The sequence below is a fragment of the Bufo gargarizans genome, chromosome 4, assembly GCF_014858855.1.
Source record: "Bufo gargarizans isolate SCDJY-AF-19 chromosome 4, ASM1485885v1, whole genome shotgun sequence".
NCBI classification, from domain to species: Eukaryota; Metazoa; Chordata; class Amphibia; order Anura; family Bufonidae; genus Bufo; species Bufo gargarizans.
The window spans coordinates 188,008,303-188,021,423 of NC_058083.1; the positions used below are offsets into that span (position 1 = coordinate 188,008,303).

General features: G+C 44.2%; 1 protein-coding gene across 1 annotated transcript in view; it reads right to left on the reverse strand.

Moving 5' to 3' along the window:
* The window catches only part of MCF2L2 (MCF.2 cell line derived transforming sequence-like 2), a 508,793-nt gene extending 496,697 nt beyond the window's left edge, over positions 1-12,096 (reverse strand). The window contains exon 1 of the mRNA XM_044288562.1: positions 12,018-12,096. Within this exon, the coding sequence (XP_044144497.1) occupies positions 12,018-12,096 (79 nt within the window). The remainder of the gene's footprint in view (positions 1-12,017) is intronic.
* Between the last annotated feature and the right edge of the window lie 1,025 nt (positions 12,097-13,121).

The following is a 13,121-nucleotide window of genomic DNA, read 5'->3' on the forward strand; positions in this document are numbered from 1 at the left end:
TGTAAAGGAAATCACAGAATGGGCTCAGGAATACTTCCAGAAACCATTGTCAGTGAACACAATCCACCGTGCCATCCGCTGTTGCCAGCTGAAACTCTACAGTGCAAAGAAGAAGTCATTTCTAAGCAAGATCCACAAGCTCAGGCGTTTTCAATGGGCCAGGGATCATTTAAAATGGAGTGTGGCAAAATGGAAGACTGTTCTGTGGTCAGACGAGTCACGATTCGGAGTTCTTTTTGCAAATCTGGGACGCCATGTCATCCGGACCAAAGAGGACAAGGACAACCCAAGTTGTTATCAACGCTCAGTTCAGAAGCCTGCATCTCTGATGGTATGGGGTTGCATGAGTGCGTGTGGCATGGGCAGCTTGCATGTCTGGAAAGGCACCATCAATGCAGAAAAAAATATTCAGGTTCTAGAACAACATATGCTCCCATCCAGACGTCATCTCTTTCAGGGAAGACCCTGCATTTTTCAACAAGATAATGCCAGACCACATTCTGCATCAATCACAACATCATGGCTGCGTAGGAGAAGGATCCGGGTACTGAAATGGCCAGTCTGCAGTCCAGATCTTTCACCTATAGAGAACATTTGGCGCATCATAAAGAGGAAGGTGCAACAAAGAAGGCCCAAGACGATTGAACAGGCCTGTATTAGACAAGAATGGGAGAGCATTCCTATTTCTAAACTTGAGAAACTGGTCTCCTCGGTCCCCAGATGTCTGTTGAGTGTTGTAAGAAGAAGGGGAGATGCCACACAGTGGTGAAAATGGCCTTGTCCCAACTTTTTGGGGATTTGTTGACACCATGAAATTCTGATTCAACATATTTTTCCCTTAAAATGGTACATATTTTTCCCTTAAAATGGTACATTTTCTCAGTTTAAACTTTTGTTCCGTGATTTATGTTCTATTCTGAATAATATATTAGAAGTTGGCACCTCCACATCATTGCATTCAGTATTTATTCACGATTTGTATAGTGTTCCAACTTTTTGGGAATCCGGTTTGTAGTTATATAATGGACATAGACACACACTTTTAGCTTTCATTTGAGTGTATCCACATTAAAATTGGATGAAGGGTTTAGGAGTTTCAGCTCCATTACATGTGGCACCCTGTTTTTGAAGGGACCAAAAGTAATTGGACGATTGACTCAAAGGCTGTTTCATGGGCAGGTGTGGGCAATTCCTTCATTATTTCATTCTCAATTAAGCACATAAAAGGCCTGGAGTTGATTTCAGGTGTGGTGCTTGCATTTTGAAGATTTTGCTGAGAAGTAGACATGCGGTCAAAGAAGCTCTCCATGCAGGTGAAACAAGCCATCCTTCATCTGCGAAAAACAGAAAAATCCCATCCGAGAAATTGCTACACTATTAGGATTGGCAAAATCTACAGTTTGGTACATCCTGAGAAAGAAAGAAAGCACTGGTGACCTCAACAATGCAAAAAGACCTGGATGCCCACGGAAGACAACATTGGTGGATCATCACAGAACAATTACCATGGTGAAGAGAAACCCCTTCACAACAGCCAGCCAAGTGAACAACACTCTCCAGGATATAGGCGTATCAATATCCAAATCTACCATAAGGAGAAGACTGCATGAAAGTAAATACAGAGGATTCACTGAAAGCCACTCATAAGCCTCAAGAATAAGAAGGCATATCTTAAAAAACCAGCACACTTTTGGAAGAACATTCTTTGGACAGATGAAACCAAGATCAACCTCTACCAGAATGATGGAAAGAAAAAAGTATGGCGAAGGCATGGTAGAGCTCAAGATCCAAAGCATACCACATCATCTGTAAAACACAGCGGAGGCAGTGTGATGGCTTGAGCATGCATGGCTGCCTGTAGCACTGGGTCCCTAGTGTTTATTGATGAAACAGGACAGAAGCAGCCGGATGAATTCTGGGGTTTTCAGAGACGTTGTCACGATAGGTAGGTAAGCGGGGAAATAACCAAACACAGGAAAACAAACAGAACAAATGACTAGGCCCAAAAGCTAGGGAGAAAAGGGTCACCTCCTAGCGATCCCTAAAAGCTTTTCCTAAACTGCTTTGCCCATGTGCATACCCTTAGGGTGGATATGCACATGCCCTTTTGCCTAAAACCTAAACACCCTGGGCAAACCCTAAGCAGCAGGGAAAACGGAAGAGGCAACCTGCTTCTTCAAACCGGGAAGAAGCAAGCGTCTCCCTCGAGGCCTAGATAAAACACACAAAGGAAAATGAAGGAGAGAACTTATCTTGAGCAGAGCTGGAGCAGACGAGCCACCACAAATCAAGAGCTCCCAGGAAAGAACTATAACCCGCACAGGCCACTGGGGGAGGGAGGGATAAATAACCTCACTAAGGCCTCTTTCACACGGTTGTTGCGGAAACATGTGCGGGTGCTTTGCAGGAACACCAGAGATTTTTCTGCGCAAGTGCAAAACATTGCCATGCGTTTTGCACTCGCGTGAGAAAATTGTGCATGTTTTGTACCCAAACCCGAACTTCTTCACAGAAGTTCGGGTCTGGGATCGGTGTTCTGTAGATTGTATTATTTTCCCTTATAACATGGTTAGAAGGGAAAATAATAGCATTCTGAATACAGAATGCATAGTAAAATAGCGCTGGAGGGGTTAAAAAAAATAATTTAATTTTAACTCACCTTAGTCCACTTGCTCGCGTAGCCGGCATCTCCTTCTGTCTTCATCTTAGCTTTGTGTAGCAACAAGGACCTTTGGTGACGTCACTCCGGTCATCACATGATCCATCACCATGGTAAAAGATCATGTGATGGATGATGTGATGACTGTGACATCACCAAAGGTCCTTGTTGCTACACAAAGCTAAGATCAAGACAGAAGCAGATGCCGGGCTGCGCGATCAAGTGGACTACGGTGAGTTAAATAAAAATTTTAATCCCTCCAGCACTATTTTACTATGCATTCTGTATTCAGAATGCTATTATTTTCCCTTATAACCATGTTAAAAGGGAAAATAATAATGATCGGGTCTCCATCTTGATCGTCTCCTAGCAACCGTGCGTGAAAATCGCACCGCATCCGCACTTGCTTGCGGATGCTTGTGATATTCACGCAGCCCCATTCACTTCTATGGGGCCTGCGTTACGTGAAAAAACACAGAATATAGAGCATGCTGCGATTTTCACGCAACGCACAAGTGATGCGTGAAAATCACCGCTCATGTGCACAGCCCCATAGAAATGAATGGGTTGGGATTCAGTGCGGGTGCAATGCGTTCACCCGTGTCATACTCACCCGTGTGACAGGGGCCTAACAATGAAACCCAGTACACCTGAAGAAAGGTGGATCCAGCTCAAACCCAAATCAAAACAAAGAAGTCAGACATGTGCAGCCAGTCTGACAGATCTCCGCACATTCACAGGGCAAGGATAGACAGTACCTACCTCTTACGGGTGACCTCCGGACACCCCGGACCAACTTTATCCGGGTGTGCCCTGTGAAAGGCCCTCACCAGGCGGCTAGCACTGACATCAGCAGCTGGAACCCACATTCTTTCCTCGGGACCGTATCCCTTCCAGTGCACCAGGTACTGGAGGGAACCCTGAAGAACACGTGAGTCGAGAATCTTAGAGATTTCAAACTCCGAAATTCCCATCCACCAGGACAGGGGGAGGTGGCAATGGAGATGGTTCCACAGGTTCCACATATTTCTTTAATAAAGAACTGTGAAACACATTATGGATCTTCCAGGTCTGTGGAAGATCCAGACGAAACGCCACCGGGTTGACAATCACAGAGATTTTGTAAGGGCCAATAAATCTTGGACCCAATTTCCAAGATGGTACCTTCAGCCTAATGTTTCTAGTGGACAACCACACCGAATCACCCAGACACAGGTCCGGACCAGTCATACGTCTCAGTCAGCCATCCGTATATATCTTTGACCCATCTTTTCGAAATTAACTTGGATCTTCCGCCAAATAGATGACAAGGCGGAAGAGAATCTCTTCTCTTCTGGCATCCCAGAAGATCCAGTCCCAGAAAAAGTACCAGTAACTGTGGGTGAAAACCATATGCGCCAAAAAATGGCAACTTATCAGTGGACTCCTGTCTACGGTTATTCAAGGCAAATTCGGCTAGAGACAAGAACGAGGACCAGTCATCCTGGTTCTTGGCAACAAAACACCTCAAAAAGGTCTCCAGATTTTGGTTAGTGCGCTCTGTCTGACCATTCGACTGGGGATGAAAAGCTGAAGAAAAAGACAGTTGAATTCCCAGATGAGAGCAGAACGCCCTCCAAAACCTGGAAACAAATTGCGTCCCCCTATCAGACACCACATCAGAGGGAATGGCATGTAGTTTCATGATGTTATCGATAAAAACCTGAGCGAGAATTTTGGCATTGGGCAACGGTACAAAGTGGGCCATCTTACTGAAGCGGTCCACTACCACCAAAATCACCCAGAGGAACTCGGTAAGTCGGTAATAAAGTCCATGGACAAATGCGTCCAAGGACGAGACAGGATAGAGAAATGAAGAAGGGATCCTGAAGGCCGAGTGTAAGCCACCTTCGCGCGTGCACAGGTCTCACAAGATGTCACATAACCCTCCACACCCTTGCGCAACCCTGGCCACCAGAATCTCCGGGAAATAAGATCTATGGTGGATTTGCTTCCAGGATGTCCCGCAAGGACCGTATCATGATGTTCCTTGAACACCTTGTATCGCAGTTCAGCAGGAACAAACAACTTGCCTGGAGGACAAGAATCAGGAGCCTCCTCCTGGGCCCCCAACACCTCCATCTCCAACTCGGGGTACAGAGCGGAATTCACCACCCCATCAGCCAAAATCAGAGCGGTATCCTCCGAATCACTCCCCCCAAGAAAACTACCTGACAACGCATCTGCCTTGACGTTTTTAACCCCAGGGCAAAAGGTGACCACAAAATTGAACCTAGTAAAAAACAGTGACCATTTAGCCTGTCTAGGATTCAGGCGCTTAGCAGACTGCAAGTAAGCCAAATTCTTGTGGTCAATATATACCGTAATAGGATGAGTAGCCCCCTCCAACCAATGATGCCATTCTTTAAAGGCCAATTTAATGGCCAGCAACTCTCTATCTCCTACATCATAATTTCTTTCAGCAGCCGAGAGTTTCTTGGAGAAAAAAGCACACGGACGCCATTTGCTAGGGGATGGACCCTGCGACAGAACTGCTCCGACCCCCACTTCTGATGCATCAACCTCCACGATGAACGGTTGAGACACATCAGGTTGCATCAGAATGGGAGCAGACGCAAAGCATTTCTTAATAGCAGAAAAGGCCTGTAATGCCTCATCCGACCAGACAGAAAAGTCAGCGCCTTTTTTAGTCATATCTGTCAAAGGTTTTACAATGGTGGAATAATTCAAGATTAATTTTCTGTAGTAATTGGTAAAACCCAAAAACCGCATCAGAGCTTTCTGATTCTCAGGCCGGTCCCATTCCAGTACCGCCCGGACCTTTTTTCGGGGTCCATACGAAAACCAGTCAGAAAGCAGGTATCCTAAAAACGGTAGCTCCTGGACAGCAAATACAAATTTTTCCAATTTTGCACACAATTTATTCTCCTGAAGGATCGACAACACCTGTCTCACGTGATCCTGATGGGTCTCCAATTCGGGTGAGTAAATGAGTATATCATCAAGGTAAATAACAATGAACCTTCCCACTAAATGATGGAAAATATCATTGACAAATCGCTGAACGACCGCTGGCGTATTAGTTAAACCAAAGGGCATGACAAGATTCTCGAAATGACCTTCGGGGGTGTATTGAAGGCCGTTTTCCACTCATCTCCTTCTTTGATTCTGATCACATTATAAGCTCCTCTTAAATCCAACTTGGAGAACACCTTGGCTCTGACAATTTGATCAAATAGATCAGAAATCAAAGGAAGGGGATACGGATGACGGACCGTAATGAGATTCGATTCCCGGAAATCTAAACACTGTCTAAGTGATTCGTCTTTCTTTTTTACGAAAAAGAAGCCAGCGGCCACAGGGGACTTAAATGGCCTAATATGTCCCTTTGCCAAACTCTCTGCAATATACTTCCGCATAGCTTCTCTTTCGGGTTGGGAAAGGTTGTATAGTCGAGATTTTGGCAGTTTAGCTCCAGGGATGAGATTGACCGGACAAACATATTCTCGATGGGGAGAGCTCCACCCTCCGAGAATACGTCCGCAAAATCAGACAGAAACTGAGGTAGGACCGTAGTTGACACCCCTGAGATAGAAGCACAAAGACAGTTGTCCGAACAAAATTCACTCCAGCTACTGATTTGTCTTGTTTGCCAGTCAATAGTAGGGTTATGCTTTATCAACCGCGGTAAACCCAGAACCATCGGAGCAGGCAAGCTCTTCAAAACAAAACAAGAAAAGGACTCAACATGTGAATCACCCACCCTTAACTGAATGTCATGAACAATATGAGTAAGACTCTTTTGTGAGAGAATCAATAGCAAACACGGGTATCTCTTTATCTAAAGTGCTAGTTCTAAAACCAAGATTTTGGAGAAACTGAAAATCAATAAGGTTTACCCCCGCACCACTGTCAACAAATACCTCAAAATCTAAATTTCCTGAGTCTAGCACCACCATGGCAGGCAGGAGGAAACGGGTAATGCAGGGAGAATGCATATTTGCTTGCTCAGACTCCCCATTCACACTATCAAGAGTCAGGCAAGTCTTCTTTTTCTCTTTATTTAAATACCTCTGTAGTTTTTCATTACCGCTTTGAGGTTTATCAAAAGGACATGTACAAACAAAATGACCTTCTTTTCCACAGAAGTAACATAGCTTATTCAGCTTCCTAAAATCCCGATCACCTGAGCGAAAGAAAGCCTGGCCCAACTGCATAGGCTCCTCTACAGCCCCAGATTCAAAAGTCATATTACCCGGGACTAGGTGGGTCGGATCCACTTACAGACGGGACCCCCCGCTTGAGAGGAGTCTTATACCTTTCTCTAAGACGTCTATCAAGCCGCACTGCCAAAGACATGGCCGTCTCCAATGAATCGGGATACCCATGAAAAACAAGGGCGACTTTCAACCTCTCAGATAGCCCCTGACAAAACTGACTCCGGAGTGCAGGATCATTGCACCCCGAGTCAGTTGCCCATCTTCTAAATTCTGCACAATACGACTCCGCAGTACGTTCTCCCTGTAACAAACTGCGCAGCCTAGATTCAGCCATAGAGACCCAGTCTCGGTCATCATAAATCAAGCCCAAGGCTCTAAAAAATTCATCCACCGACCGGAGGGATGGTGAACCGGTCGGCAGAGAAAAAGCCCAGGACTGTGCGTCCCCTTTGAGCAGAGATATAATGATCCCCACTCTTTTATTCTCGTCACCAGATGACATTGGCCGCAGACGAAAATACAACCTCCAGGACTCCCTGAACCGAATAAAGTCATCACCACCCTCTGAGAACCTATCAGGGAGAGCGATTTTAGGCTATAAGCAGACCTGATTTCCTCCAACGGTGCCAGACGCCAGAGCATTCTGACACTGTGCAACAGAACTGCTGAGATCAGCAACCTCCAGCGATAATCCCTGCATGCGATCAACCAAGGCATCCATAGCCTCCATTTTGCAATCAGCAGCGATATGACAGTTTTTTGGGCGGGTTATAATGTCACGACAGGTAGGTAAGCAGGGAAATAACCAAACACGGGAAAACAAACACAACAAACGACTAGGCCTAAAAGCTAGGGAGAAAAGGGTCACCTCCTAGCGATCCCTAAAAGCTTTCCCTAAACTGCTGTGCCTATGTGCATACCCTTAGGGTGGATATGCACATGCCCTCTTGCCTAAAACCTAAACACCCTGGGCAAACCCTAAGCAGCAGGGAAAAGGGAAGAGGCAAGCTTCTTCAAACCCGGAGGAAGCAAGCGTCTCCCTAGAGGCCTAGATAAAACACACAAAGGGAAATGAAGGAGAGGACTTATTTTGAGCAGAGCTTGAGCAGACGATCCACCACAAATCAAGAGCTCCCAGGAAAGAACTATAACCCGCACAGGCCACTGGGGGGGGATAAATAGCCTCACTAACAATGAAACCCAGTACACCTGAGGGAAGGTGGATCCAGCTCAAACCCAAATCAAAACAAAGAAGTCAGACATGTGCAGCCAGTCTGACAAATCTCCGCACATTCACAGGGAAAGGCGTGACAGACGTACTGTGTGCTCAAATCCAGCCAAACTGATTGGTCGGCATTTTTTATAATACAGATGGACAATGACCCAAAACATAAAAAAGCCAAAGCAACCCAGGATTTTCTTAAAGCAAAGAAGTGGACTATTCTTGAATGGCCAGGTCAGTCACCTGATCTGAACCCAATAGAGCATTTCACTTGTTAAAGACTAAACTTCAGACAGAAAGGCCACAAACAAACAGCAACTGAAAACCGCTGCAGTAAAGGCCCGGCTGAGCAATAAATCACATTTTATGCATTTTTTTTTTTTTCATTTTGTTCAACCCGCTGAACTAAAGCTGAAAGTCTGAACTTCAACTGCAACTGCATTGTTTTGTTCAAAATCCATTGTAATGTACAGAACAAAAATAGGAAAATGCTGTCTCTTTCCAAATATATATGGATCTAACTGTACATCAGTAGTGAGGCTGGTTGTCGAAATGCGCCAGACAGAAAAAAAAAAACGAGTTTTTCTGTCCGATGCTATCTGGATAGACGCCAGATCTGTGCACTGAAGTGCAGCCCGTATATCGGTTGTGTCCGGCTCCTAGCGTAAAATGGCTGGCCAAACACAACTGATATATATGAAGGTAGCCTAACAGGGTTTTCTAAGTTAAAACCAAGCTCTTTATAAAATAACTAGTGTAACTATTCAATACACTTTATAGGTCCTATGCTGCTGGTATCCACAGTCTCCTGCTGCTCTCGGGTCTACACAATGATAGTCATCACATAGGAGAATGGTGGAAAATCAAGAAAACTGGCAGCAAGGGAAAGATAGGTAAGATAAATATATGCCAAACCACTGATGTGTGAACAAACACCTTACAATCAGCGGGTACGTGGGCTGTCCATCCAAAATGCAGATAGCACATGTCCGTGAAAAACAGAAATGAGAACGCGGCCTTACATGGACTGACAGTATCAACTATGCAAAAAGCTGTACTCACAATCTGTATCATTCTTGGTCTCAAGGATCAAAGCTGTCTCAAGGAAAAAACCCTTGTACAACCAGACAAGAGTCCACTTTTTATTCTCCATGCTTCACTTGAAAAATTACAGATGAGCGATGATTGACTGCAAGGGACAAGGACACTTTTTCTCTGAAACGTACCAGCATACGATACCCGGGGAGGAATTAACCTCCTGCACTCCAGAATTCTAGCTTCAATAAAGTCACAAAAATAGGGGTTTGTGACTTTTTGGCCTTACATGCACAAAGATTTTGTAACATTTTGACTTTTTACAACACTTACTTGAGTTTTTAGAAGTGGGTGAGAAATTGGGCATGGTTGGCTATCTTAATTACTTACCCTCCAGATAAGTAACATCTCTCGGCAATAGGGTTTTGTGTCAAATTTATCAAACAAACTTGCAACATTTGCAGCATGCAACTCATCGCAGACTCAAGATTCTCCTCATCAGAAAAAAATCTAAGTTAATAAGTAGGTCCAAAATATCAAAAAAGAGATACTCCTTTGCTCCAAGCTTCAGCACTGAGCTCAGGTGCTCCCCTTTGTCCTTTGGGGCTCATGGACATGGCCGTTGGATGGTTTGGCTGTCCACAAAACACAGATACCGCCCGTGTGCATTCTGCATTTTGTAGAACGGAACGGCCGGCCCCTACTAGATCTGTCCTATCCTTGTCCGTAATGTGAACAGTAATAGGACATGTTTTATTATTTTGCTGAATGGCCATATGGACATGGAATGCACGCAGAGTAATTTTCTTTCTTTTTTTTGTGGCCCCATTTTAATGAATGGTTGTGGATACAGGCCGCAAAAAGAAAAGACGGAACAGACACGCAACAAAATACATTTGTGTGCATGAGCCCTTCTACTGCTGAGGCCAGAGATTGGCTGCATGGTGACCTGTGTGCATGGAACATCACTGCTGCAGCCAGGAAGATGATGGCGGCTGGGAGCAGCTATGGAAGAAGCAGGGGCTGCCCTTCTTGTTATTTAACTAAGACAACCCTTTAAGTATCAGGCAACGGCCAATTAGCAAAGCAGGATTTTTTTTTACTACTAGAAGCATAATACGGCTGCACAACTGTTTAGTGACCATTGGTCCCAGTGGCGTAGCTAGAAATGACTGGGCCCCACAGCAAATTTTTAAATGGGGCCCCCCTCCCTCAGTAAATTTTTCACAACCCCTTCCTTTCATGCCGCCCCCATTGCTGTGGCTAGTAAAGATCGCTCTCTCAGACCAGGCCCGGCAGCTGTTTCAGCCGTCTCCTACACTGTCTATACTGTCACTGTATATCATTTCATTGTGTAATACTGTTGAGGGGGCCCTGACCAAATCTTTTAGTCCTCCTCCTCCTGGATGGGGCCCCTTCTGGGTTAGGTCCCCAAAGCAGCAGCTTCCCCTATAGCTACGCCCCTGATTGGTCCTGTCTTCCATGATTTCCTAGAGTATTAATTATCACTTTTGGTCACCAGTACAAGATTGGACTAAATTCAGACCAACCAATCACAAATTCACTTTCCACAACTAAATCTGGTATCAGATTTACTAATCCAGTCTAATATTTAGACAATGTAAAGCTGTGCCTGACACTGGATAATAAATCTGCTGCATCTTTAGACGGTCTAGTCTAAATTGGCGTACTTTGTGCCAGAATTTTGCATCGCTATTGTGGTACAATTTTGGTGTTCACTGCCATATCCTAAGGCTCCATTCGTATTAATGGGTCCGCATCCGTTCGGCAAATTGCGTAACAGGTGCGGACCCATTAATTCTCTATTGGGACGGAATGGATGCGGAGACCACACTATGTGCTCTCCGCATCCGCATTTCCAGAGCGCAACACCGATCTTCCGGTCCGCACTTCTGTTCCGCGGCCACGCAAAAAAATAGAACATGTCCTATTCCAGTCTGCATAGTAGAACTATCCACAGCACTCTTCAATTTGTGCAAAGATTCCATTTTTTATTTCATCAGCAGCATACAATGCGACATAACCAAGTCTTTATCAAGCAATCGAATAGAGTGGAATACATAGTGTGCTTCAATAGTAACCATATAAGTGGGTGTGGAAAGTGCCTCCCCTCATTAGGTGTGTTCATACAATTAAACATCTATACATACATTAATACATAGATATAAGACACATATCATATATACTGATAGATATAAGACACATATCATATATACCGATAGCTATAAGACAAATATCATATATACTGATAGATATAAGACACATATCATATATACCGATATATCTATCAGGATATATATTATGTGTCTTATATCTATCAGTATATATGATATGTGTCTTATATCTATCAGTATATATGTGTCTTATATCTATTAGTATATATATATATATATATATATATGTGTGTGTCTTATATCTATCGGTATATATGATATGTGTCTTATATCTATCAGTATATATGATATCTGTCTTATATCTATCAGTATATATCTGTCTTATATCTATCAGTATATATATCTGTCCTATATCTATCGGTATATATGATATCTGTCCTATATCTATCAGTATATAAGATATCTGTCCTATATCTATCGGTATATATGATATCTATCTTCAGCAGCTCTGGATCCTGAGGGATTCACGGTTCAGGGATCCCACACATAGGAAGCAGTGGAAACCATTCAGCTCTTAACGCAGTCCATTCATCATCATTATATAGGTATGATTTCTACATATACATAGCTATATACCTGCAGCATGTATGTGGGAGTGCACCCCCCAGTGATGAGATGGGTGGTCGTGCCACACACGTACCCTCTGCCTGTCAGACATGATGTCATGATGTAACCCGAGCTCTTACCGACATGGGTGATGACTGTGGACAGCCTCTGGGTTAGCTCCTGATGAGACATCTCTTCTTCCTTCAGCCAATACAGCATTTCCCAGTGAAAGATGCTCCGTGCGCCCTGGCAGACTGCAATGTGCTGGGCGTGCGGCGGACAAAACCAGGCTGCCACTCCCAGCCCGCACCAGGCTGACAGCCACCTGTCACTAGGCAACGCACGGCGGCAGCGGAGCACAATGCCGGGCTACAATGGGGAGCAGGCTGGCCCAGAACGAGTGCTGCTGCCGCTGCTGATGCTGCTGCACTCCCCGGCCAGCTGTGAGGCAGTGCATGGCTGCCGGCTCAGCACCTGCCTCCAGGGGCTATGAGGGGAGGGAAAGCCCGGATAGCTGGAGCCTGAGGACTGGAGCTCCTGCTCCTCACACTGCGGTGACGTGATGCATCTGGGATCAGGGCCTGGCAATGTCACCTCACACCAGCCCTCACTGCGTGATCCACATATACATATCTGTCATCTACCTATTATCCATCTGTTCCATATCTATCTTCTACCTATTGGATTATCTATTATTTATCCATCTATTTCATTATCTTTATCTAATATCTATCTATTTTGTATCTGTCTTTCTTTTACCTCCTAACTGTATATCTAATGTCTATCTATCTAATTATCTATCTATCTCCTATCAATTAGCTATCTATCCATTTATCTATTATTTATCCATCTATTTCATTATCTACCTATCTATCTATCTATCTATCTGTCTATCTATCTATCTATCTCCTATCTATTATATATCTATTATTTATCCATCTATTTCATTATCTATCTATTTATTTCATTATCTATCTATCTATCTCATTATGAGACATGATCAGTGCAGATGGTGCAATAATGGGATCACATCTAACAACTCTCATTACACATCAGCGATGGTTATTTCATACATGATCATGATCATCTTGTGATGATGTGACACTGGTGTCAGGACTGGGCTGCCTAGAGCCCACCAGTAAAAAATTATTTTGGGGCCCTGTGTATGGATACATTCAAATATTACCTGCTCACACAGCAGCAAGACACTACAAGACGATTGATTATGGGATACTGGCTGTGTC